Genomic DNA, 26,945 nt, shown 5'->3' with positions numbered 1-26,945 from the left:
CCAGTTAGAATGGCAATCATTAAAAAGTCAGGAAACAACAGGTGCTGGAGAGGATGTGGAGAAATAGGAACACTTTTACACTGTTGGTGGGACTGTAAACTAGTTCAACCCTTGTGGAAGTCAGTGTGGCAATTCCTCAGGGATCTAGAACTAGAAATTCCATTCGACCCAGCCATCCCATTACTGGGTATATACCCAAAGGACTATAAATCATGCTGCTATAAAGACACATGCACACGTATGTTTATTGCGGCATTATTCACAATAGCAAAGACTTGGAACCAACCCAAATGTCCAACAATGATAGACTGGATTAAGAAAATGTGGCACATATACACCATGGAATACTATGCAGCCATAAAAAATGATGAGTTCATGTCCTTTGTAGGGACATGGATGAAATTGGAAATCATCATTCTCAGTAAACTGTCGCAAGAACAAAAAACCAAACACCACATATTCTCACTCATAGGTGGGAATTGAACAATGAGAACACATGGACACAGGAAGGGGAACATCACACTCTGGGGACTGTTGTGGTGTGGGGGGAGGGGGGAGGGATGGCATTGGGAGATATACCTAATGCTAGATAACGAGTTGGTGGGTGCAGCGCACCAGCATGGCACATGTATACATATGTAACTTACCTGCACATTGCGCACATGTACCATAAAACCTAAAGTATAATAATAATAATAATAATAATAATAATAATAAAAGAAAAAAAAAAAAAGAAAATGGTGCCGGGTTTATCTCTTGAAGTCCAGTTTTATCCATCCAGCTGCCCATGTGGCATCTCCTAGGATGTCTAAAATGGGAACCCTCGTCTACTCACTGAATTTTATACCACACGTAGTTCCCCCTATCTGAATTGATTATTACTGTGTCCTTCCTGCTGCACAGGCCAAAAATCAAGTTGATACTTGTATTTCTCATACCTCTTATTTAATCTGACAGAAAATCCTTTGGGTCCTATTCTGAATGTTTTATCTTAAAATGACCATTTCTCACCATTTCTGTTGCTACCACCTGGTCTGGAGGCACCATTGTATCACCCAGATTACACTAACTGGTAGTTACTGGTACCTGTCTTTTCATCCCTGTCCATAAAAGGTTTGAGAAATTAGACTGTGTCACTCTCTGCTGAAAACACTCATGGCTCCCCGTTTCACTAAGAGTAAACGCCAAAGTCGTTACAGTTGCCTGCAGGGACTTACTAGCTCTGCTTTGTACTTCTCTGACTTTGTTTCTACTACCTTTCTTACTTTTTCACTCCCCTTCAGTGCCATCCATATTCTCAGCTTAGGGCCCTCTGCTTGGAATGCTTTTCTTCCAGTTAGCCCTGCACTCATTTCTTCACTTCCTCCAAGTCTTGGTTATCTGTTGTGTTCTCAACAAAACTTACTCTATTTAATTGCAGCTGTATTCCTTCTGTGTCTTTACTGTTACTTGATTTCATTTCTCTGCTGTTTCTTTTTTCTCCATTACACAAACCATCTTCTAACATGCTATAGAATTTATTTATTATGATTATATTTTCTTTCCCATATTCCTCCATTAGAATGTTAAATCCCTAAGAACAGAACCTTCATCTGCTTTGTTCAGTTCCTAGAACAATGCCTGGCACATAGGTGCTTAAATATTTTAAAATTGAGTGAATCTGGCTGGGCTCACGCCTGTAATTCCAGCACTTTGGAAAGCCACGGCGGGCAGATTACTTGAGGTCAGGAGCTCGAGACCATCCTGGCCAACATGGTGAAACCCTGTCTCTACTAAAAATACAAAAATTGGCCAGGCATGGAGGTGGGTGCCTGTAATTCCAACTACTCAAGAGGCTGAGACAGGAGAATCGCTTGAACCTGGGAGGCGGAGCTTGTAGTGAGCTGAGATCATGCCACTGCCACTCCAGCCTGGGCACCAGAGGGAGACTGCATCTAAAAAAAAAAAAAAAAAAAACTGAGTGACTCTTTTAATTTTTTTTTTTTTTTTTTTTGAGATGGAGTTTCGCTTGTTGCCCAGGCTGGAGTGCAATGGCGTGATCTCGGCTCACCGCAACCTCCGCCTCCTGGGTTCAAGCAATTCCCCTGCCTCAGCCTCCCAAGTAGCTGGGATTACAGGCATGCACTACCACACCCGGCTAATTTTGTATTTTTAGTAGAGATAGGGTTTCTCCATGTTGGTCAGGCTGGTCTCAAACCCCTGACCTCAGGCGATCTGCCCGTCTTGACCTCCCAAAGTGCTGAGATTACAGGCGTGAGCCACTGCACCTGGCCCATGAATCTTTATTTTCCTGGGGATAAATTGCTAAGTGTATAATTATAGAGTCAACAGAAGTATTCATTTTAAACTCTTAATGTAGTTTATGTTTCATATTGATCAGGCGATCTGCCCGTCTTGACCTCCCAAAGTGCTGAGATTACAGGCGTGAGCCACTGCACCTGGCCCATGAATCTTTATTTTCCTGGGGATAAATTGCTAAGTGTATAATTATAGAGTCAACAGAAGTATTCATTTTAAACTCTTAATGTAGTTTATGTTTCATATTGATCAGTTTTCATCATACCATCATTATGAAATGATACGAAAACCATATCAGTTGAAACCATGTCAGTTGAAAACCATATCATTTTTCATTCATACCATCATTATATGGATAAGCAGAAAACCCCACTGTTTAAAATCTTGCCTTGATTTCTGTGACTTTACAGTACATTCCCGGGTCTTTCCCTACTTCTGTTTCCCTACTTCTGGTTCTTTTTGACTCTGGTGGACATTTCTTCAACTCATGTTGATCTTTTCTTTTTTTTTTTTTTTTTTTTTGAGACAGAGTCTTGCTCTGTCGCCCAGGCTGGAGTGCAGTGGTGCTATCTCGGCTCACTGCAAGCTCCGCCTCCCGGGTTCACGCCATTCTGCTGCCTCAGTCTGCTGAGTAGCTGGGACTACAGGCGCCCACCAGCACGCCTGGCTAATTTTTTTGTATTTTTTTAGTAGAGACGGGGTTTCACTGTGTTAGCCAGGATGGTCTTGATCTTCTGACCTGAAGATCCGCCCGCCTCGGCCTCCCAAAGTGCTGGGATTACAGGCATGAGCCACTGCGCCTGGCCTTGATCTTTTCTTTTTATACTTTCAGTAAGCTGATCCAAGCCGTAACTGTTGTACCTGTGTGATGAAGCAAATTTCTTTTTCCCCTCTTCTTTTTCATCTAATCGATTATAAATTCTACTCATTTCTTCCTTCCAAATTTCTCTTTAAGTTTCTTTTCCTGCCATTTCCTGCAGCGTCCCTTTTTCATTTTCTGGAGTTATTACCTTAGCCAGACCTTTGTACGTAATCTGATTTGTGGTAACTTCTTTGCAATTCGTTTATAAACATAGCTGTCCTTGGAGTGTTTAGGGTGAGTAGAAGTGCTTGCTGGAGTGCTACTTGTTTTGTTTTGTTTTTGAGATAGAGTCTCGCTCTGTTGCCCAGGCTGGAGTATAGTGGTGCAATCTCGGCTCACTGCAACCTCTGCCTCCCAGGTTCAAGCGATTCTCCTGCCTCAGCCTCCCGAGTAGCTGGGATTATAGGCACCAGCTACCACGCCCAGCTATTTTTTTGTATTTTTAATAGAGATGGGGTTTCACTGTGTTGGCCAGGCTGGTCTCAAACTCCTGACCTCATGTCATTAGCCTGCCTCGGCCTCCCAAAGTGTTGGGATTACAGGTGTGAGCCACCACATCCAGCCTGAAGTGCTACTTTGGATTAATTACAGCTTTTGTTGGGTTAAGCTTCTGCAGAATTAAGATACGTAAATTTGATATGTTCCCTTTCTTTTTACTAAGGGGATAAAAGCAGGAAATAGTGTGAATAGTGACCTTGAAGAAAGGAGAATATTAGTTAATGTTGAGGCAGTGATAAATTGAATGTCAGGTTGGTGGTGTGGTAGTGAATCTATAGCAGTTCTGTGTCAGTTGAGCAGATGTATTCTGCCACTTGAAAAATTTGTTAGTCATAAGAATTCTATATCCAAATTAGCTTTCAAGAGACACTTATCTTGCAGAAGAGCAGTATAGGAAATTTTTTTAAAAGACACTTATTATCACTTTATATTTGCCCTCGTATTTCTAAATGTGCTTACTTTGGACTTGTGCATGATGTACTTACATACTGCAGACTATTTGATTTTATGGTTATGGTCTTCTGTTTGTCTCTTAATGTCTGTATGTCTGTCTTTAGATTATAAATTCCTTGAAGCCAGGAATCATGGCTGGCTGACTCATGCTGTATAGTGCCATACAAGTACTGATTAATGACTGCTTTTTTGATGCTGGTGGTGATTGGTGATGATGCGTTTATTATGTATTATGTCATTAGGATCAGGATAATACTTTAATTCTAGCTCTTTGGCTTTAAGGTACTTGATAGTTTCTTCTTCTTTGAACTTTTATATAAAGTATGTGGAAGGGAAAAGTTAAGCAATGTTTTCTTAATCTCTTGCAGCATTTGCTCTTGCGGAATTAATTGACAATTCATTGTCTGCTACTTCTCGTAACATTGGGGTTAGAAGAATACAGATCAAATTGGTAAGGAAATAATACTGTAAAGCAATTTAACTTTTCCTTTTGTAAGAGTAATAAAAGTTTATTGGAGAAAATTAGAAAATAGAGATAAAACTAAAAGTAGAAATAATTGTCAGATATCTCTTCATCCATTGTTAAAATTTTTTCATGTTTTTTTCCTATGCATATATGTATACATGTATATGTACCTTTGGTTTTTTGTAATCTTCTACTTTCCCTTAACAGTACATTGTTAACATGTATTATATCATGAATGTTCTGCAATATAATCTGTTGTTGCAGTGGCTTATTGGCTATAATATAAATTGTGTAGTTGTGTTCTGTTTTTGAACATTTAGAATTTTTTTCTGTATTTTTGCCACTGGAAGGAATGCTGGAATGATGAACATTCTTGCACACCTTTGTACATGTCTCTGAATATTTCCTTAAGTTGAATTCTGAGAAATGGAATTTCTAGGCTAAAGGACATGAAGAATTCTGAGGCTTTTTGATACTTACTGCTGCTGAAGTGCCTTTCAGAAAATTGTATTAATTTGCACTTCCATCAGTAATGTATAAGTGAGCCTGTTGAGTCATTTTTTTCATGTTTGACTTTTCATGTTTTAAATATTGATTTGACTTTTCCTGTCTTTTTGAACTTATTTTGTTTCATAGCTTTTTGATGAAACACAAGGAAAACCTGCTGTTGCAGTGATAGATAATGGAAGAGGAATGACCTCTAAACAGCTTAACAACTGGGCCGTGTATAGGTTGTCAAAATTCACAAGGCAAGGTGACTTTGAAAGGTTAGAAAACCTTACTTTTTTTTTTTTTTTTTTTTGTGGGTAGCTATGTATTTTAGTAAGGATAAAAAAGTGGTATGCCTTTGGATGCATATGATACATTGGAGGTTTTACTGTTATTCACATGTTTATTTAGGTTTTATATTATAGAATTTTTATGGTTGATACTCAGAAATAGAACTATATAATATTGTGCCTTTGCATTAAACAGCTTATTTTGCATTTCCTGAGGTATTTAGGAGTTGATATGTTGGGTACCTTAGAACTTTTCCCTTTTCCCCTTTCCTAACTCTGTATAGCCTCTATAGCAGTAGAATCGTTTTAAAATGGGCTTTAGAAATTGCTTCATACCATTTGCAAAATGTCTAAAACTGCATGTGGTTCTGTGGAGCTCACTGTTGCTCTACTTTCAGAGCTCTTTTTGCAAAACATTCAGGAGTGGAATCTAGTGGAGTTATATATCAGAATGTGCTTGTAGAAAATATCCTGAATGAGGATGTCACAGGGAAACAAAATATGCTAACAGCCATCAGACATAAAAAAGATTTAGATTCTTGGGATATTAGTGGAACTCTAGTAAGAAGAGCTTTGACCCACAAGTCTTTTGATATTTTAAGCTATGTTGCTCTACTTCTAACAACATACTTGGGAAGAGTCTCTTGTCATTCTTATTAAATAGTTGGTGTGTGTTCATAACCTACTTTGTTCTTTACCTTGTCAAGAAAAGTCACCCATGTTTAAGGATCAATCTCAGTGTGTTAATATAGCTAAAACATTGGTCTTCTAAAATTTCAGCACCCTCAGAATTTTAATTAAATTAGTAAAGACTTAACAGTGCCATTTAAGAGACAAGGTAGTATGAAAAACAAAGACTCTTGTATCATTTGAACCTGGTTTGGATTCTAGCCTTGCCACTTACTAATTGTGCGACATTGGTCAACTTACTTTACTTCTCTGTGCCTCAGCTTACATAGCCATAACATGGGGATAATAATCCCATGAGGTTTTATGACAACTAAGTGAGTTAGTACATGTAAAATCCTTAGGACAGAGCCTGGCATATGGTAAACAGTCAATAAATATAAGCTATAGAAGCTGTCATTTTAGTTATTCTCATTCCTGACCTCAGCCTTTTTTTTTTTTTTTTTTTTTTTTTTTTGTTTGGAGACAGAGTCTTGCTCTGTCATCCAGACTGAAGTGCAGTGGTGCAATCTCGGCTCACTGCAACCTCTGCCTCCCAGGTTCAAACGATTCTTCTGCCTCAGCCTCCCGAGTAGCTGCGACTACAGGCACCCACCACCATGCCTGGCTATTTTTTGTATGTTTAGTAGAGACGGGGTTTCACCATGTTGGCCAGTCTGGTCTCGAACTCCTGACCTCAGGTTATCTGCCCTCTTCAGCCTCCCATAGTGCTAGGATTACAGGCGTGAGCCACTGCACCTGGCCTAGATTTTTCCACAACCATTCTATTTCACCATTTTCATAAATGGTGGCATTTAAAGGATTTATAAAAAGCCAGGGAGAAGGCAAAGACCACCGTCTTTAATAGTGTAAGGATAGGATTTAGCATATGACAGAAGTATTAGGTAGAAGGGAAGGTAGAACAGATGGTGGATTAGGCAAAATGGTCAGAAAAACATCAGTTATATCAACTGGAAGAGTAGAAAGAAATGAAAATCTTAACTGAATTCATGGGACGTTGACTCTGATTTTTCTCTAGTTCTTAGAACAAAACAAACTTTTAAACTTAACCAAATATTAGGGAAATTATAATTTCTGGCAAAAATCTTTTTGCTGCTGGTTTTAGTCTTAGCTTTATGGGTTTGGTGTCAGTAAACAATCAGTTGTTATTATAGCTGTTAGGTACTCCTACTGTCTTTTAAGTCCAGTATCAGTTCCTTGACCCACTGTAATTTCTATCAATATCAGATACACCCCTTCAGTCTCTAGCTTCTGCTCAGTTGCTTTACTCCTTCCATTTGTTTTTTCTGGATACAAGGATGGATGTCATAGAAGACAGGCTGTAGAAGAAAGGCAAGAACAGGCTAGAAGTACTAAACAACTAACAGTCTTGACCTGTAGCTTATGTTGTATTGGAGAGAGAAACAGAAGTAAATACAAAAAATTACATGTAAAAGCATTTCAGTTATTATTACTATGAATAAAATGTAAGATTAATGTTGAAGGAATGGATTGCTAGAAAAAAAATGTAGAATAATAGAGCTGATGCACATCTCCTCTAGATAAGGTGGTTGGAGAAGAGGGCCTCTTTGAGATTATATTTGAGTTGAGGCTTGAATGATCAGAAGAAAGCAGCCAAATAAAGATCTGTGAGAAGTGTGTTTCAGGTAGAAGAAGCACCAGCAAAGCAAAGACTGAAATTGTGACAGTCTCATTTTGTTTGAAGGACAGAAAGGAGACTATTGTGACTGTAGCATAGTAGATAGAGGGGAGAGTGGTGGGAGATGTGAGAATTTCAGTTTGGAAATATTATTTGTAACTCTTATTTACCTGGGTACTACTCCCTCCCTCCACCCTTTTTATTTTGAAACGTTTCAAGCCAATAGACAAGATGAAAGAACTAACACCCATATATCCTTCACTTAGATTTATCAGTTGTTAACATTTTGTCACATTTATGATCTGTCTACGCACTTGCACACACACACTTTGCTTTTCTGAATCATTTGAAAGTACACTGCTGCCAGTTTGTGAGATTTCACTCCCAAATACTGTAGCATGTGTATTCTGAGGACAAGCGGATTCTCATAAATAACTACAAAATCATTATTACATCTAAGAAATTTATCATTAATGCAACAATATTTAACATAAGATTTTCATAAGTTTTTTTCCTGTTGTCATGTCTGACCTCCTTCATTCTATGATAGTTTCCCTAGCTTTTGTGTTTTTCATAATATTTCAATTTTTCTGTAGTGTTTAGGCTAGTTTTCTTGTAGAATGGTCCACAACCTGGATCTGAGTGTTCCCTCAGCACTGTTTTTTTTCCTTTAGTATTTTATTATGAACATTTAAAAACATACAGAAAAGTTGAAATTCTGCAGGGAATACCCATATACTCACACCTAGGTTTTACCGTTGATAGTTGCTTTACTCCTTATATATCTGTCCCACCATTAGTTTTTCTGGTTTTTTAATACAGTTCAAAACAAGTTATAAAGATCAGTATACTTTTTCCTAGTTTTGAAAGTGTCCGTATTAATTTCTAGGGTTCAATATTTTTAATCTTGTGGTAAAATTCACACAGTATACAGTTAGTTGCTTGTATCTGTCTTAAATGTATCTTCATTGAATTTATCTTCTATGGAGATAAAATTTACGTATCATAAAATTCACAGTATTAAAGCATACTGTTCAGTAGTTTTGAGTTAACAAAATTGTGCAACCATCACCACTAATTCCAGAATATTTTTACAACTCCAAAAGAAACACTGTACTAAGTGGTAGTCACTTTCTATCTCATGGCAATCACTAATATCCTTTTAATAGTTTTGTTTTGTTTTTGAGACAAATCTCGCTCTGTCGTTCAGGCTGGAGTGTAGTGGCGCTATCTTGGCTCACTGCAACCTCTGCCTCTTGGGCTCAAGTGATCCTCCCACTTTAGCCTTCCAAGTAGCTGGGACCACAGGTACATGTCACCACACCTGGCTAATTTTTTATAGAGGTGGGGTCTCACTATGTTGCCCAGGCTGGTCTCCAACTCCTGAGCTGAAGCGATCCACCTGCCTCAGCCTCCCAAAGTGCTGGGATTACAGGAGTGAGCAACCACATCTGTCCAATAGTCGTTAATCTACATTTTTAGTTGTTTTTCTAGGGATTACAACCAGCATCTTAATTTATAACAATCCAGTCTGGATTAATGCCAACGACATAATCTGTAGTATACAAAAACCGCTCCTACTTAGCTTTGTTCTCCTCCCACTTCTGTGTACTATTATTTTCGTATAAATGTGATCGTTATACATTATAGCCCTGTTACTAGAGTTTTATACTTACTATTTTATGCCTTGATCTTTTGAATCAGATAGGAGATTTACAAAGAATGCATTTATACTGTCTTTTCTTTCTTTCTTTTTCTTTCTCTTTCTTTCTTTTTCTTTCTCTTTCTTTCTTTCTTTTTTTTTTTTTTTTTTTTTGAGACAGAGTCTTCGCTTTGTTGCCCAGGCTGGAGTGCAATGGCACAATCTTGGCTTACTGCAGCCTCCACCTCCTGGGTTCCAGCAATTCTCCTGCCTCAGCCTCCTGGGCTTGGCTTATAGGCACATGCTGGGATTACAGGCACATGCCACTACTCCTGGCTTATTTTTGTATTTTTAGGAGAGACGAGGTTTCACCATGTTGGCCAGGTTGATCTCGAACTCCTGACCTTAGGTAATCTGCCCGCCACCTCGGCCTCCCAAAGGGCTGGGATTACAGGCGTGAGCCCCACCGCGCCTGGCTTGTCTTTTCTAATTATGTAATTACTGCTACCTTATTTTCTGTTTATTTCTTCATGTGTATTTGAGTTATAATACTTTCTAATATCCTGGTATTTTAGCCCAAAGGACTCTCTCTAGTGGCTCCATTAGGGCAGATCTGCCAATAACAAATTCCCTCAGTTTTTATCTGAGAATGTCTTAATCTTTCCTCTTTTTTGTTTTGAGAGGGAGTCTCGCTCTGTAGCCCAGGCTAGAGTGCAGTAGTGCAATCTCAGCTCGCTGCAACCTCTGCCTCCCTGGTTCAAGCGATTCTTTTGCCTCAGCCTCCCAAATAGCTGGAATTACAGGCGTGCACCACAATGCCCGGCTGATTTTTGTATTTTTAGTAGAGTCGAGGTTTCGCCATATTGGCCAGGCTGGTCTCGAATTCTTGACCTCGTGATCTGCCTGCCTCGGCCTCCCGAAGTGCTGGGATTACAAGTGTGAGCCACCGCACCCGGCCCCTTTCCATTATTTTTGAAGGCTACTTGTGCTGGGTAAAGAATTTTTTGTTGGGCCAGGCACGGTGGCTCACACCTGTAATCCCAGCACTTTGGGAGGCCAAGGCAGATGGATCGCAAGGTCAGGAGATCGAGACCATCCTGGCTAACACAGTGAAACCCCATCTCTACTAAAAATACAAAAATTAGCAGGGCGTGGTGGCTGGCACCTGTAGTCCCAGCTACTCGGGAGGCTGAGGCAGGAGAATGGCGTGAACCCGGGACATGGAGCTTGCAGTGAGCCGAGATGGCGCCACTGCACTCCATCCAGCCTGGGCGACAGAGCGAGACTCCGTCTCAAAAAAAAAAAAAAAGGAACTCTTGGTTGGCAGTCTTTTGTCTTTCAACACTTTGAATATGTTAGCTCACTGCCTTCTGGCTTTATGGTTTCTGATGACAAATTAGCTGTTAATCTTTTTGAGGATCACTTCTGTGTAACAAATTGCTTCTCTCACTGCTTTTGAGATTCTCTTTTTGTCTCTGGCTTTTGACAGTTTAATGCTGATGTGTCTAAGTATGGATTTGAGTTCATCCTACTTAGAGTTCATTGAGCTTCTCGGATATATAAAGTTTTTCATCAGATTTGGGGAGTTTTTGGCCATTTTTTTCTCCAAGTATTCTTTCTCTCCTTTGCTTCTATGACTCCTCTTATCCATATACTTGATGGTGTTCTATAGTACAGGTCTGTTCTTTTTTCTTCATTTTTCTTTTTGTTCCTCAAACTAAATAATTTCAATCAGCCTGCCTTCAAGTTTATGGATTCTTCTGCCAACCCAAATCTGCTCATGAGTCTCTTAAGTGATTTTTTCTTTTTGGTTATTGTTTTCTCCAAATCCAGAATTTCTATTCAGTTCTTTTTTATGATTTCTATCCCAACTGATACTCTCTGTTTGGTGAAATACATTTCTTATACTTTCTTTTAGTTCATTAGACATGGTTTCTGTTCTTTGAATATATTTAAAATAGCCGAGCTTCTTCTGCCACAGTCTCTACCAACTGTTCTTTTTCCTGTGTGTGAACCATACTTTAATATCTTTTTGCATGGCTTGTAATTTTTTATTGAGAACTGGTCATATTATAATAATATAATGTAGCAACTCTGGAAATCTGATACCACCCCCTTCCCCAAGACTTGTTGTTGCATCTGTTGTTTGTTTATGTAGTGGCTTCCCTGAACTAATTCTGTTAAGTCTGTATCCTTGTGTTACCCTTGAAGTTTCTGATTAGTTAGCTTTGTGGTCAGCTAATGATCAAACATTATCTTAAGTGCCTTGAACCACTAAGTCTCCCAGCTTTTGCTGAGGGGCTCTGTGTGCATAGTGGGGTATGTTTTTAGTGCTCTGTTGCAGAGTTTACAACTCTGCCTTACTTTCACTTCTTGCTTGTAGTGAACCTCAAGGTAAGCTAGAGGTAAGTCATTACTAGGACCTTTTCAATTCTTTCTTGAACGTGTGTTAAGCCCTGCACGTGGAAATGACCTTATTGAGTCTAGTGAATATGTTGAAGCTTTTAAAAAACCCTGCAGATCTCACATTCCCCAGCTTTTCCTTGTATATTTTTGGTCAGATTCTTGTTTTCTCCAACTGTTTTCATTGCCTTAGACAGCTGTTACGATAAACATTTGCTGCTGATTGATTTTGACAGTTTTTTCAGGCATTCTCATTGCTTTCATCAGTGAGTGGATTCTTGGAAGTCCTTATGCCACCATTCTGGAAGTGTTCACTCGTTTACTGATTTTTGACAAATATATACACTTGTGTATCTCAAACCCTTGTTAAGATATAGGACAATAAGCTGGACTCAGTGGCTCACACCTGTAATGCCAGCACTTTGGGAGGCTGAGGCAGGAAGATTGCTTGAGCCCAGGAATTTGAGACCAGCTTATGCAACATGAGAACCCACCACTACAAAAAATATTTTTAAAAAATTAGCCCGGTGTAGTCCGGGCACGGTGGCTCACGGGTGTAATCCCAGCACTTTGGGAGGCCGAGGTGGGCGGATCACCTGAGGTCAGGAGTTCAAGACCAGCCTGGCCTTCATGGCAAAACCCTGTCTCTACTAAAAATACAAAAATTAGCCAGTTGTGGTGGTGTGTGCTGGTAATCCCAGCTACTCAGGAGGCTGACACAGGAGAGTCACTTGAACCCAGGAGGTGGAGGATGCAATGAGCCAAAATTGCGCCTCTGTACTCCAGCCTGGGTGACAGAATGAGACCGCATCTCAAAACAAAAAAAGGAAAATTAGCCAGGTGTTGTGGCTTGCACCTGTAGCCCCAGCTTCTCAGGAGGCTAAAACGAGAGGATCGCTTGAGACCAGGAGGTCGAGGCTGCAGTAATCCATGATCACGCCACTGCACTCCAGCCTGGGCGACTGAGTGAGATCCTATCTCTCAAAAAAAAAAAAAAAGGATATATAACATTACATAAACCTAGAAAATTCTCTCATAACTTGGGCACTATAAGAATTATTGCTTTAGAAGTTAACTTGGATACCTGGAACATAATTATAATAGTATGTGTATAATTATTTTGTAGGGGAGAGGTATGACATTAGTTAGGTCAGCTGGATTCAGGTATCTGTTGGGTCAGCGCTACTCTTTCTGCACTTTCAACTTGCTCATCAATTAAAAGGCTCTCCACTCAGAGCCATTTTGTTGAAATATGAATGAGTAAAAATGCTACATGACCCATGCCATATTTATTTTAAGTTGTAGAAATGGATCCCCAACAGGATTTTTCCTAATATTCCTAAAGAAAAAGCTGGTTTGTCTTCGTTGGTTTTCAGCAAATTAAGATGAGCTTTTGTTTTCTTTCTAATATTTGTGTTTACTTGAATGTTGGGAATACGTTTGTAACATTTAAGCACCATACTTTAATTTGGTCATTTCCATATGTCTGGCACATTTATTCTAGAGGCTCTGATAGAGATTGGTGGCCAGTTTTGTTAGAGGTGGAGCTTTCTTAATTTTGGTGGTTTTTTTTCCTCCTTTGTTAGATTCAAGATAGTGAGATATATACATACATAGTTACTCTACCCTGGCTTCCTGGCAGTCATTTAGATAGTTTCTTTTACTAATTTGATCCTCTTCCCTGATAACTTTTTCTTTTCTTTCTTCTTTTTTTTTCTTTTTCTTTTCTGAGACCGATTCCCACCTGTCAGCCCCAGACCAGAGTGCAGTGGCGTGATTTCAGCTCACTGCAACCCTGCCTCCCAGGTTCAAGCAGTCCTGCCTCAGCCACCCAAGTAGCTGGGATTATAGACGCACACCACCACTCCTGAAAAATTTTGTTCTTTTAGTAGAGGTGAGGTTTCACTATGTTGGCCAGGCTGGTCTTGAACTCCTGACCTCAGGTGATCCACTCACCTCAGCCTCCCAAAGTGCTGGGATTACACACGTGAGCCACCGCGCCCGGCCCCCTGATACTTTTTCTTACTTGAGACACCTCTTATGTTTTGTTTCCGTCAAAATTTCCCAAAGATTAAGTATCCTCTTTCATTGTATGAAGATTATGAATTAAGATATTTTCTGAAATATTTTTGGACTTTGATGTAAATTTATTCCTGAAGGAGATTAATTTCCTAATTCTCCAGAGGACTGCTGTGGTGTAAAACTGTTCCTTGAAATTGTATTTTTCTACTTTTATTTGTATTCATGAAGGGATATTTATGTAGTCCTTGAGTGGATATAGGAATTTTTCTAGACTCATTAACACAAGTCTGAGACTGTCTTGAAATAAATATTCTCAGCCTTACTTGCTGTGATGAGTTGTTGCCTAGATTTGGTTTGCGTGGGTCATTTGGGTTGAAAAAGGGATTTGTGATTTTGTGCATTTCTAACTAGTGGAGAGAATTCTTTAGTTTTGCATGACCTGATGTATGTATGTTGTGTTTTATCAGTGAGCTTCTCCCTTCTCTAAACTTTTGTATATTTTCCCAGAAATATTTTAAGGAAAATATCAGAGGGTATTTTCAACTTATTTTCTAGAAGTATTGCCATAGTAACTGAATACTTAAAACTCATTTACTTTTTTTTTTTTCTTAATAAACATTAGCTCATAGACTTTGGTTAATCATAATTCTAGGAAATAAGTTGCAGCATCTCACAAGTTTTGTTACACTGTATTTTCTGTTTCATTCAGTTCAGTCTACTTTTTTCCTTTGCAACTTGGTATTTAACCCGTGGATTGTTTTAAAAGTGCATGAATTTATAAGTGTTCCAACATATTTTCCTATTGTCTTTCTATTGATTTCAAGTTTAATTTCGTGATAGCTAGAGAATGTACTCTTAAGTGATTTCAGCTGTTTTACATTTGTTGGGTTTTATGATCCAGGATGTTATCTATCTAGGTGAATTTTCTATGTGTCTTTGAAAAGAAGGTGTATTTTGCTCTTGTTGGGAGAAGTGTTCTGAAAATGTCAGTTAGATTCTATTGGTTGATGATATTATTCATTTCTTTATATCCTTGCTGGATTTTCTATGTGGTAGGAACTAGGGGGTATTGAAGTCTCCAAGGATTGTTATGCCTTCTGTGCCTTCTTGGTTGACCAACCCTTTTATTCATTATGTAGTGTTGCTCTTTGTCACTGGTTATTTTCTTTGCTTTGAAGTGTACTTTATCTGTTAGTGTAGCCATCCCAGCTACATTTGTGTTTTTTCATTTGTGTTTCATTTCATTTGCGTTTTCATTTCATTCATTTCATTTGTGTTTTCAGGCTATATATTTTTTCATCCATTTTATTTTAACCTACTTTTATTACTATATATGAAATGGGTTTCTTATAGACAACATATAGTTGGGTCATGTTTTATAACCACACTTACAATTTCATTTAGCATCTTTGTATTATTACATTTAATGTAATTAAATGTATAATGAGCATTTCATATTTTGTATTTTTGAATTTGAGATGCTCAATTTGTACTTAAATTTTTTTAAAGTCAAGCTCAAACTAGATGCTCAGCAAAACTATCTTTGGAGTTTGGGGGGAAGAGAGAGATCCTGTCAGACATACAAAATCTGAAGAAAATTCACCAAGAACAGACTCAAGTTATAAAAGAATGTTTAGAAAGATCTTCAGAAAGGAAAACAATACTGGATATTATTACATTATCCAGAAAGGAAAATAATACTGGATGTTATTACATCCATAATGTAATTAAATGTAATAATACAAAGAGTGATCGTCTGTTTACCCATTTATTTGTTTTAATTGTTCTTTGTTCATTTCCTGGTATCTTTTACTGACTTTATCTGGTGTTAATATATTCACTCTAGCTTTCTTTTCATTAGTGTTAAAATGGTAAATATTTTTCCAACCTCTTAACCTATTGTCTCTTTATATTTAAAGAGGGTTTCTTTTATGCTATAGATATTTGTGTCTCAATATTTAACAATCTCTGCCTTTTAATTGGAGTGTTTAGATCAGTTGCTTTTAGTTGGATTATTGATATGTTTAGATTTAAGTTTACCATCTTTGTTTTTTATTTTTCCTGCCTATTTTTGTTCCCATTTTCTTTTTTTTCCTGCCTTATTGCAGATTCAGTGTGTGTGTGTGTGTGTGTGTGTGTAAGATTCCATTTTATTTCCTTTTTGGCTTATTAACTATAGCTGTTACTTTACTGGAAACTCTAGGATTCATAGTATAAATCTTTAATTTATTACAGTCTGTATTAAGTAATACTAAACCACTTCGCATATAAATACATCACAACAGTATACTTCCGTTTATGCTATCTTGGTCTTTGTACTTTTGTTTTTATACATTTTACTTTGGCATAAATGTCAAAGTACAGTATTGTTATTTAGCTTTAAATAATCATTTGCCTCTCTCCTTAATGTAAAAAGGCTTCTTCTCAACTTCCTGACCTTTCTTGCTAAACTATACACATCTGCCCTGTTTTCCAACAGCACACTGTTCTGTTCTGTCCCTTTTTTTTTTTTTTTTTTTTTTTTGAGACGGAGTCTCGCTCTTTTGCCCAGGCCGGACTGCAGTGGTGCTATCTCGGCTCACTGCAAACTCTGCCTCCTGGGTTCACGCCATTCTCCTGCCTCAGCCTCCCAAGTAGCTGGGACTACAGGCGCCCGCCACCACGCCCGGCTAATTTTTTGTATTTTTAGTAGAGATGGGGTTTCTCTGTGTTAGCCGGGGTGGTCTCGATCTCCTGACCTCGTGATCCGCCCGCCTCAGCCTCCCAAAGTGCTGGGATTACAGGCATGAGCCACCGCACCTGGCCTGTTCTGTCCCTTTTTAAAGCAGTTCTCTTTTAAAAAACTGTGGTAAGATATAAATAACATAAAATTTGCAGTTACAACCATTTTAAGGTATATAATTCCATGGCATTAATTACAGTCACAGTCTTTTACAACTATTATTACTATGTATTCCTAAAGTTTTTTCACCCTGTACCCCCAGATTGAAGCTTTACCCATTAGACAGTAACTCCCCGTTGCTCCCACTCTTAGCCCCTGGTAACCATTATTGTACTTTCTGTTTCAATGATTTTACCTAATCAAGGTACCTTATTTAAGTGGAATTATACAGTATTTGTCATTATACAGTATTTGTCATGTGTGACTTACTTCACTTAGCATAATTTTCGAGGATCATCCATGTTGTAGCATGTATCAGAATTTAATTCCTTTTTATGGTTGAGTAATTCTCCACTGTACAACCATACTGTGTTTTGTCTGTCAGTTCATAGATTAATGGACACAAGTTGTTTCTACCTTTTGTCTTTTGATAATGCTGCTATGAACATTTGCATACAAAATCTGAGTCCCTGAACCAGTTTATGTTTACGCACATATTTACCATATTTACTAGAGCTTGTATTCATTCCTTTGTGTAAATCTGTCCAGTATTGTTTTCCTTTCTAAAGAAAGATCTTTCTAAACATTCTTTTATAACTTGAGTCTGTTCTTGGTGAATTTTTTTCAGATTTTGTATGTCTGATAGGATCTCTCTCTTCCCCCCAAACCCCAAAGATAGTTTTGCTGAGCATCTGGTTGAGCTTGACTTTAAAAAAAATTTAAGTACAAGTTGAGCATCTCAAATTCAAAAATACAAAATCTGAAATGCTCCAGAATCCAAAATTTTTTGAGCACCAGTGTGACACTTAAGGAAATGCAACTGGAACATTTCAGATGTTGCATTTTCAGACTTGGGATGCTCAGGTGGTAAGTATAATGCATCTGTTCCAAAATTGGAAAAGGAATCAGAAATCTGAAATACTTTTGGTCTGAAGCATTTTGGATAAGGGGCACTCAAACCTGTATGTTAAATATGTCACTCAATTTTCTACCAGCTTGCATCGTTTATAAGAAGAAATCTGTTGTCAGTCTTATCTTTGTATCTCAAAACATATAATCTGTTTTTCTCTGACTTGTTTTAAGATTTTTTTTTAAATCATCAGTGTGTATGCTTTGTAGCGTTGTGGTATGTGTTTCTGTTGAAAGTAGTGGTGTGTTTGTGTATTGAGTGAGGTGTTTTGTATAAATGCAAACTTGTGTGGGGAGGCATTTTCTGTGTGTTATTTTGTGTTGACAGTTTGTGTTGTGTGGGGATGTGATTGTAGATGTTGGGTGGGGTATTGTGAGGGGATACTATTTTGGGTACTTTTGTTGTTTTGTATCTCTGGTATTACAGTGTCCTACCTGGTCAATGTTGTCTTTATGTTTATTTTGATTATTTATATATGAGGATAGGACTTTTTATACCAATTAAAATGTTTTTGTTTATCTCATTCTTTCTGTTTCTGTTTCTTCTGTTTTCTCTTAAATTTATTGTCTTCTGCTGTTTTGTTTTCTTGCTCCTTTTTTCTTTTTAATATTTTAGACTTTATACCTTCTCTGATCTTCTTTGAAGTTTTAACATGCATATTTAACTTTAGATTTCAGGATTAAAAGTATTTTCCTTCCCCCAACTTAAGGACTTCATTAGCTTTGGTCACTCCCTTCCTTAATGACACTTTTGTTATTGAAGGTATTTAAAGTGTGACTTTTTAGAAATTCAACAATATACACACACCAGTTTTTCACCACACCAGTAAATGTCTCATATGTAGTACTTAAAAAAATTACTTTTGTATGTATTGTATTATGGTGACCTCTTGTATGTTAGATTGTGCTTGTAGGAACATTTCTTTAGAACAAGTCTTCTGGTGGTAAATTACTTTGGTTTTTATCTATAAATTATTTATTTTTCTCTAGTTGACAATTTTAGGTTAACAGATTTTTTTCAGGCACTGTAGAGATAATATTCCTCTTTGTCTTTTACTGTCGCTGTCAAAGCCTGCTCATCTATTTTGTCCTGTCTTATCTCTCAGCCTATTTTCTAGTTCTTCTGTTTGGTTTTTGGTGTTTACAGTGATGTTGATTTCTTTTTATGTATCTTGTTTGGGCTCTTTTGGTTTTCCTGGATCTGTGAAGCCATGTCTTTTATTGGTTCAAGAATATTTACAGCTATTTTCCATTCTCTGTCCCTTCTCTTTCTAGAACTACATTTAATCTGTGTGAGATATTTTCCTTTGGTCATTTATGTCTTTTAACGCCACTTTGATATTTTCAGTTTTCTTTTCTTTCTTTGTTTCCTGTGGTTACGTTCTTTGAGTCTTTCTGTTCTCTAATTCTCTCCAGCTATGTCACACCTGCTCTTTAATCTTTCCATTGAGTTTAATAGTGGTTCCAGCCTCACCTTCATTCTGTTTATTTCTGATATTGGGGGATGATGTCCTGGAGACTTTGCCTATATCTTGAAAGACCAGTGGTGCCTCTTCTTCAGAATATTGTTATGGTACAGTGTTCCCTCAGAGCTCTTCATTTATCATGATATATGGAAGTGAGATTCTCCTTTGCTCTAATTACCATTATTCTTCAGACAATATTTTAGCAAGTTTTGAAGTAGCAAACAATTTTGAAGGAAAGTTTTAGAGGCATGAGGATAATAAAAATACTTATTTAGTCCTGTTTGCTGAGAGATTTTCTGATTCAGTAGGATTGAGCCCAAGAGTTTGCATTTCTTAAAAGTTTTCCGCTAAAGCTGATGCATCTGGCCTGGGGACTACACTCTGAGATGCACTGGAGTAGATGTCTTGACACTGATTATTTCACCTTTCAGTTAGGGGTGTTTGCAGGCATGGTGATCATTTTATTAACACTGAATACAAGTGCAATGAAAGTTTCTTTTGACACTTAACTAGCTTGTTTAAAATCACTGCATTAATGTTTTATTTTAGTGATCATTCAGGATATGTTCGTCCAGTACCAGTGCCACGCAGTTTAAATAGTGATATTTCCTATTTTGGTGTTGGGGGCAAGCAAGCTGTCTTCTTTGTTGGACAATCAGCCAGAGTAAGTAAAAAGATTTCTTATAAATGAAAGTTGATCGAAATATTTTGAAGTTGACTCTGTCTAAATGCATTAACCAGTTTATTAGGAATTTAAAAAGTACTCTTTTTAATATTTAACAGATGATAAGCAAACCTGCAGATTCCCAAGATGTTCATGAGCTTGTGCTTTCTAAAGAAGATTTTGAGAAGAAGGAGAAAAATAAAGAGGCAATATATAGTGGATATATTAGAAACAGAAAGGTACAATACATTTTAATTCATAATTATAAATTTACTCCTTTGGATACGGTAGGACAGAACTTAACTTGAAGGTATGAAATTTTCAAAATGAGTTACCCTTTCCTTTAGTCATAATAACAAAAATGGGCTTTCTCAAGCCAAAAATCTTCAGACAAGTTGTCTCATAAAGCTTACTAAGCTTTCTGTAAATTGCTTGTAGGATTGTAAGCTTTTTTCCCTGGTCTGAATTTGGGTTTTAAAATCTTTGTTATGTAATAAAATTATAGAGTAGAAAAACAGTAATAGGGTAATGGACTTTCAGGAAATTGGACCTCTAGAGAAATAAATGAGAGATTGCTGTTTCAAGTTTGCATTGAAATTCTTGTGTTCATAAGACAAAATGTTAACAAATTTGAATCTTGGTGGCAAGTAAATGGTATATTTATTGTATATTCCTTCAACTCTTCTTTGTTTGAAACATGAATTTTTTTTTTTTTTTTTTTTTGTGAGATGGAGTCTCACTCTGTCTCCTGGGCTGGAGTGCAGCGGAGCAACCTCCACCTCCCGAGTTCAAGATATTCTCCTGCCTCAGCCTCTCGAGTAGCTGGAGTTACAGGCGCCTGCCACCACGCCCTGCTAATTTTTTTTGTAGTTTTGGTAGAGACAGTGTTTCACCATGTTGGCCAGGCTGGTTTTGAACTCCTGACCTCAAGTGATCCGCCTGCGTCAACCTCCCAAAGTGCTAGGATTACAGACGTGAGCCACCGTGCCCAGCCTGAAACACGATTTTTAATCTAAAATCTTTAATATATAAGTTAGTTTACTTACTATTTTAAGAGATGGGGTCTCACTCTGTCCCTCTAGACTAGAGTGTAGTGGTGCTATCACAGTTCACAGCAGCCTCGAACTCCTGGACTCAGGCAGTCTTCCAACCTTGGCCTCCCAAAGTGTTGGGATTATGGGAAAATCTTTATTTTAAAGTGATTTTGGGCTGGGCACGGTGGCTCAGTCCTGTAATACCAGTACTTTGGGAAGCTGAGGTGGGAGGATTGCTTGAACTCAGGAGTTTAAGACCAGCCTCTGTAACATAGGAGACCTTGTCTCTACTTAAAAAAAAAAAAAAAGCTGGGTGTGGGAGTGTGCACCTGTAGTCCCAGCACCTCAGCAGGCTGAGGTGGGATGATCACTTGAGCCCAGCTGCAAGTGAGCTATGATCATGCCACTACATTCCAATTTGGGCGATAGAGCAAGACTGTCTCAAAAACAATACAAAATTTTTAAAAGGTAATTTTGAACTTTTAAAAATTTGGCTTTCTGATTCTAAAACAACTTGTAGGAAACTTTATAGAAAAGCCTAAGGAAGATAAAAATACTCCCAAGTCCTAAAGAAGCCTACTGAAACATTTTGGTGAATTTCCTTCTAATTCAGCTTTTTAAAATATATACTTAATAGTTTTGATCCCACATTTAAAAAATTAACATGTTGAGTATTTCCCCATTATAAAATATTTTGATACACAACAGTTTTTAGTAGCTTTATAACATTTCCTTCAATGAATGTAACATAATTTCATGATTCTGTTGAGCATTTGGCTTATTTAAAGGATTTTACAGTAATTGTAAAGACATTGCGATGAATATCTTTGCATAACATCTTACCTGAATTACAGATTTTTTTCTTAGTTCAGATTGTTATAATTTTAATAGCTGTGATAATGAATTTGAACTTTTTTTTTGAGACGGAGTCTCGCTTTGTTGCCCAGGCTGGAGTGCAGTGGCGTGATCTCAGCTCACTGCAACCTCTGCCTCCCTGGTTGAAGCAGTTTCCCTGCTTCAGCCTCCTGAGTAGCTGGGATTACAGGTGCATGCCACCACACCCGGCTAATTTTTTTCTTTTCTTTTTTTTTTTTTTTTAGTGGAGACGGAGTTTCACCATGTTGGCCAGACTGGTCTCGAACTCCTGACCTCAGGCAGTCTGCCCACCTCGGCTTCCCAAAGTGCTAGGATTACAGGTGTGAGCCACCACACCCAGCCTGAATTTGAACTTTTTAAATGTTCATGGCATGTATTTCAAAACTACTTGTCAGAAAGGTTAAACCCAAAGTCACATACACTTCCAACAACTGTATGGAAGTACACGTCTGACCATTTACTTTTCAAAAGAATGAGAAGGGGAAAGGGCAGCAAAATGTTGGGCATTTGATAATTGAAAAAAAAACCTTTTCTTTCATTAGTTGGTGGGTTGGATTTTTTTTTTTCCATTTTATTATCTACTTTTATTTTCTCGATAACTTAATATACCCTTTGTGCAGGACATTACTTTCTTTTCTTTGTTTCATTTGCTTAACAAATTGCATATTTTGATATTTTTACATAACAGTATTCCGTCTTGTCTTAACCACCACAAAGCCCTATAAAATATAATGATGGAAATATTACTTGCCATGATAAAACTGGTGAAAAATAGGAATTGAGAATTTAGGTGGTTTTCAAAACTGTGTGCATATTACAAAGCTTGTATACAACTGTGTCTCTTGGAGCACCATTTTTCTGCCAGCCTTTTCTGTGTTTTGTGCTTAGTTCTTCCCAACAAACATTTCATGGGTACCACCAAGTACTTGGTCTGTTTCCTTTTCTGACCAGTCTTTTCCAGCCTATTTTTGTTGGACTTCTATCTCTGACCTGTGAGCAGTTTTCAGAATGTGGGTGGAATTGGTGGTTCTTGTTCTATAGTCAGTGGTCTTACCTTTTCTAAAGATGTGTATTTGCTACTTATGTCAAAAGCTCTCAAATCTGTGTTTCGTGTGAAAACTTTTCTCAATACTGAGACACTGAATCATGCTAGCTTCAGTAAAGGAAACAGACCATCCTGGGCCCTTTAAACAGGAAATATTTAATAGAGGGAATTAGATGCTTACCTGATTACTGGAAGGGCCAAAGGAATGAATTATGGGCTAAGCCTTCTAGAATGATGCCAAGACTCTGAAGTTATCCTGGAGGGATGCTGCAGCATTTGCTATAATCATTCAGTTGGAGGACCACCACTGGGTCTGGAATTCAGGAACTCACTGCTGTATCTGTGATCCAAGAGTTGGAATGATCTCACTGCCACAATTGCTCCAAAACTGGAAAACAGAGTTTCTGGCCATAACTAGGGCTGCAGTGGCCTTTTGACACTTTAAACCTGAAACCTGTTTACTGATCTTTCAGTGCCTTGTGTGATAACAGAAAACTTTTAAGAAACTTCAGGAAATAGCCTCTGCTTCATTTTTGACATCCAGATTTTGGCTAGTACATCTAATTGGTGAAACCTAATTTGCATCCACAATCCAAACAGTATTTTTTTGCCTTCCAACCTCTGCAGCCCAAGAGAGTACAGTAAAAGGTGGTAGGAATGGGTGATGAATACCAACTGATCATATCCAGTACACTCATTTCCAGGTTCAATTAGATGTTCTTTCTTAGGTGTTCGAGGAGTAACTCACTTTTGGTACCTTTGAAGTCAAATATTGGTTGGGCACAGTGGCTCATGCCTGTAATCCTAGCAGTTTGGGAGGCTGAGGAGGGAGAATCTCTTGAGCCCAGGAGTTCAAGACCAGCTGGGCAACATTGAGAGACCCTGTCTCTTAAAAGAAAGAGATGAAATATTATCCGTAAACTTTTCTTATTCTCTCCTTCTCCTGTCTTCATCTCAACTACCCTTTTCAATTAATGGCATCCACTAGCCATGCAGTTAAAGTTGGTAATCCTTTTTGTTAATCATTCAGCACATTTGATTTTGTCTTTCGTATTATTTTCTTTCATCTATCCTCTCTTCCACCCACTTTCTTTATGATCTTGAATTCATGTTCTCATTTGTCTGGAATGTTATTATTCAGTCATCTGCTGGGTGACTGTCACCGTCGTTTTACCTCTGTAGCTCTTGGTTCATATCTTCATACATAATGGCATATTGTTTTGTAATCATTTGTTTTTTCATCTCCTACCAGATGGAGTTTGTAGAGCACAAAGGCACTGTCTTATTTATCTTGAACCTATCTTTCTCAGGCCCAAGTTGAGGCATAGGACTTACAGAAGATGCTTGATAAATATTTGGATAATGAATTTGCATCATTAGTAAATTCAGACTAATCTCCTGACTCAAAATATATGAAATGTTACTTGTATATATTGTAGCTGTGATATTAGCAATTTAGTGTATAGAGATGCATTATAATGGTTTTGAAGGGGTATGGTCTTAAGGATTTATTGTTTTTTTAATCAGAAATTTTAGAATTTGATAGACAAATTCTGAAGAGCTGTAACACTTTTTAATTAAGCAAGTAATCATACATACTTATTTTTAAAAATCAACCTGATTTCCTAGATAGAATAGTTTAGTCTGTTTTTATTTCCACAGTTTTAAAATGTATATAGCAACATACACAGTAGATATAGTCTCCTATCACTTAAGGACAGGGATGCATTCTGAGAAATGTGTCATTAGGTTATTTTGTTGCTATGTGAACATCATAGGGTGTACTTATACAAACTTAGATGGGATAGCCTACTACACACCTAGGCTATATGGTATAGGGTACTGCTCCTAGTCTACAAATTTGTACAGCTTGTTACCCCAGGCAGTTGTAACAGAATGGTAAATACTTGTATAGCTAAACATAGAAAAGGTACACTAATTCTACAATACCGTATCATCTTATGGGACCACTGCAGTCAACTGTTGACAGAAATGTTACATGGCATATGACTGTGTGTGAATGCACACGCGCTCACGCGCGCATACCATGTTTTTTGTTTGTTTGTTTTTTGAGACATGCTTGTTGCCCAGGCTGGAGTGCAGTGGCGTGATCTTGGCTCACTGCAACCTCAGCCTCCCGGGCTCAAGCGATTCTCCTGCCTCAGCCTCCCTAGTAGCTGGGTTTATAGGCGTGTGCCACCACGCCTGGCTACTTTTGTATTTTAAGTAGAGATGGGGTTTCGGCTTGTAGGCCAGGCTGATGTTAAACTCCTGACCTCAGGTGATCTGCCCGCCTCGACCTCCCAAAGTGCTGGGATTACGGGAGTGAGCTACCGCACCTGGCCTGCAATTTTTTAACACCTAGATTCATAGTACAGATGGAGAAGTTTGTAATTTTATCCTCAAATTCCCCTACTAATATCCATAAGTTTTAGATATTCTCTGAAAGTGGACTAGTGTCCAGGATGATTTTACTTTTAAGCACTATGTGTTTGGGCTTAGCTAGCTGGGTCCAGCCTGCCCTGTAGTTTTCTTGAACATGGAGGGCTGGGCATTGGTCCTGACCGAGTTAAGTGGTAGGTCTCCCAAGCAAGGGTTCATTCTACCCTAGGGGTAAGTGTCCTCAATTTTTTAAGGCATTTTAAAACTCAGTATTTGTCTTTACTTTTTCGTTTATGATTCTAAAATCAGTTTAGCATTATAAGATAGGGTGCTCTTTATGCATGTTAGTTTAGCAGTCTGTGTGAAAGTTCCCTTGTCTTCACAGTGTTGTCACATACTCAGCCAGCTTGTTGTATTGGGCCAGTTTCCTCCAAAGCTTTTCTGAAGCCTATTTGTGAAACTCCAAGTAAATCACATTAAAATTTGATGCAATAGCTATTTGTATAATTATAATTTAGATGATTTAATCTGTTGTATTTCTGTTCACTCTTGTAGCCCTCTGATTCTGTTCACATTACAAATGATGATGAACGATTTCTACATCATCTTATCATAGAGGAGAAGGAAAAAGATAGCTTTACTGCTGTGGTTATCACAGGGGTACAACCAGAACACATACAGTACTTGAAAAATTATTTCCACCTTTGGACACGACAGTTAGCGTAAGTAATTATATTTGGCTTAGGAAATGTTGCTACTTAACTTTTTTAAGACAGAAAATATTACAGATACATTGAAGCCTCTTTGGTTTTGCTCCTGTCTCATTTTCTTCCTTTTAGTATTATCCAGTACTCTGATATTGGTGTTAGAACAGCTCTCTATTCATTTACTCTGTAAGTATTTATAGATCACCTCTGGTGTACTGAGCATTATTTGAGGCACAGGATTTTGACAATATTATAAAATTAAAAATGAACTTTACAATTTGTCAAATTGAGCACTATATCACTTCCATGACCCCGTTTTGTGCTTCTTTTCCATAGGACCTGTCATAATCTTCCATACCATATATATTTATTTTTGTTGTTGTTAAATTCACTGCTGTATCTCCAATGTCTTCTAGAAGAATACTTGCTACATGGTAGATGCTCAAATGTTTATCAAGTGAATGAATGCATCAAGCCTATTAAAATATAAAATATATGTACATATGTGCCTATATGACATTAGTACTGAAAATAATCATTGTGTTTTTATTCCAGTAAAACTTGTAGGGACTCTATATCCCATTAGGCCAAATCAGAGGAATAGTTATTTAATGGCTCTAAAAATTTTTTTTTCTTTCTTTTTTTTTTTTTTTTTTGGAGACAGAGTTTCACTCTTGTTGCCCAGGCTGGAGTGCAGTGGCACACTCTTGGCTCACTACAACCACCACCTCCTGGGTTCAAGTGATTCTCCTGCCTCAGCTTCCTGAGTAGCTGGGATTACAGGCGCGTGCCACCACACTTGACTAATTTTTGTATTTTTAGTAGAGACTAAAAATTTTTGCCGTGTTGGCCAGGCTGGTCTTGAACTCCTGACCTCAGGTGATCCACCCACCTCAGCCTCCCAAAGTACTGGGGTTACAGGTGTGAGCCATCGCGCCCAGCCTAAAATTTTTTTTTTATAGCTATGTGATACATACGATTTACTATATTGTTTCCCTAATTTGCATTAGTATGAATTACTGAGACTTGCAAAATGGGTACATCTGCTCAAAATTCGTATTTTAAAAATGTATCTTTTTACATTTACCCAAAAGGCTATTGTTCTTGAGAGTCTCAATTTTATACGTGATGGTACGCTAAGAGAATTTTAAAATTTTTTTATGGGAAAACAAATTTGGTTTTAGGAATACCTTTTTTCTTGTTGAATAGTTGTTTATTATCCGTGTTACCCA

At 37.8% G+C, this 26,945-nt stretch overlaps 1 protein-coding gene across 1 annotated transcript in view; it reads left to right on the top strand.

The window, feature by feature from the left end:
- The window catches only part of SMCHD1 (structural maintenance of chromosomes flexible hinge domain containing 1), a 160,254-nt gene that overhangs the window by 20,074 nt on the left and 113,235 nt on the right, over positions 1-26,945 (top strand). Inside the window, exons 4-8 of the mRNA XM_054460294.2 lie at positions 4,480-4,562; positions 5,214-5,344; positions 19,555-19,669; positions 19,789-19,908; positions 25,562-25,728. Coding sequence (XP_054316269.1) covers positions 4,480-4,562; positions 5,214-5,344; positions 19,555-19,669; positions 19,789-19,908; positions 25,562-25,728 — 616 coding nt within the window. The remainder of the gene's footprint in view (positions 1-4,479; positions 4,563-5,213; positions 5,345-19,554; positions 19,670-19,788; positions 19,909-25,561; positions 25,729-26,945) is intronic.

This window comes from Pongo pygmaeus, chromosome 17 (genome assembly GCF_028885625.2).
Source record: "Pongo pygmaeus isolate AG05252 chromosome 17, NHGRI_mPonPyg2-v2.0_pri, whole genome shotgun sequence".
Classification (NCBI taxonomy): Eukaryota; Metazoa; Chordata; class Mammalia; order Primates; family Hominidae; genus Pongo; species Pongo pygmaeus.
The sequence above is the reverse complement of the archived record's forward strand: the minus strand, read 5'-3'. Positions and strand labels throughout refer to the sequence as shown.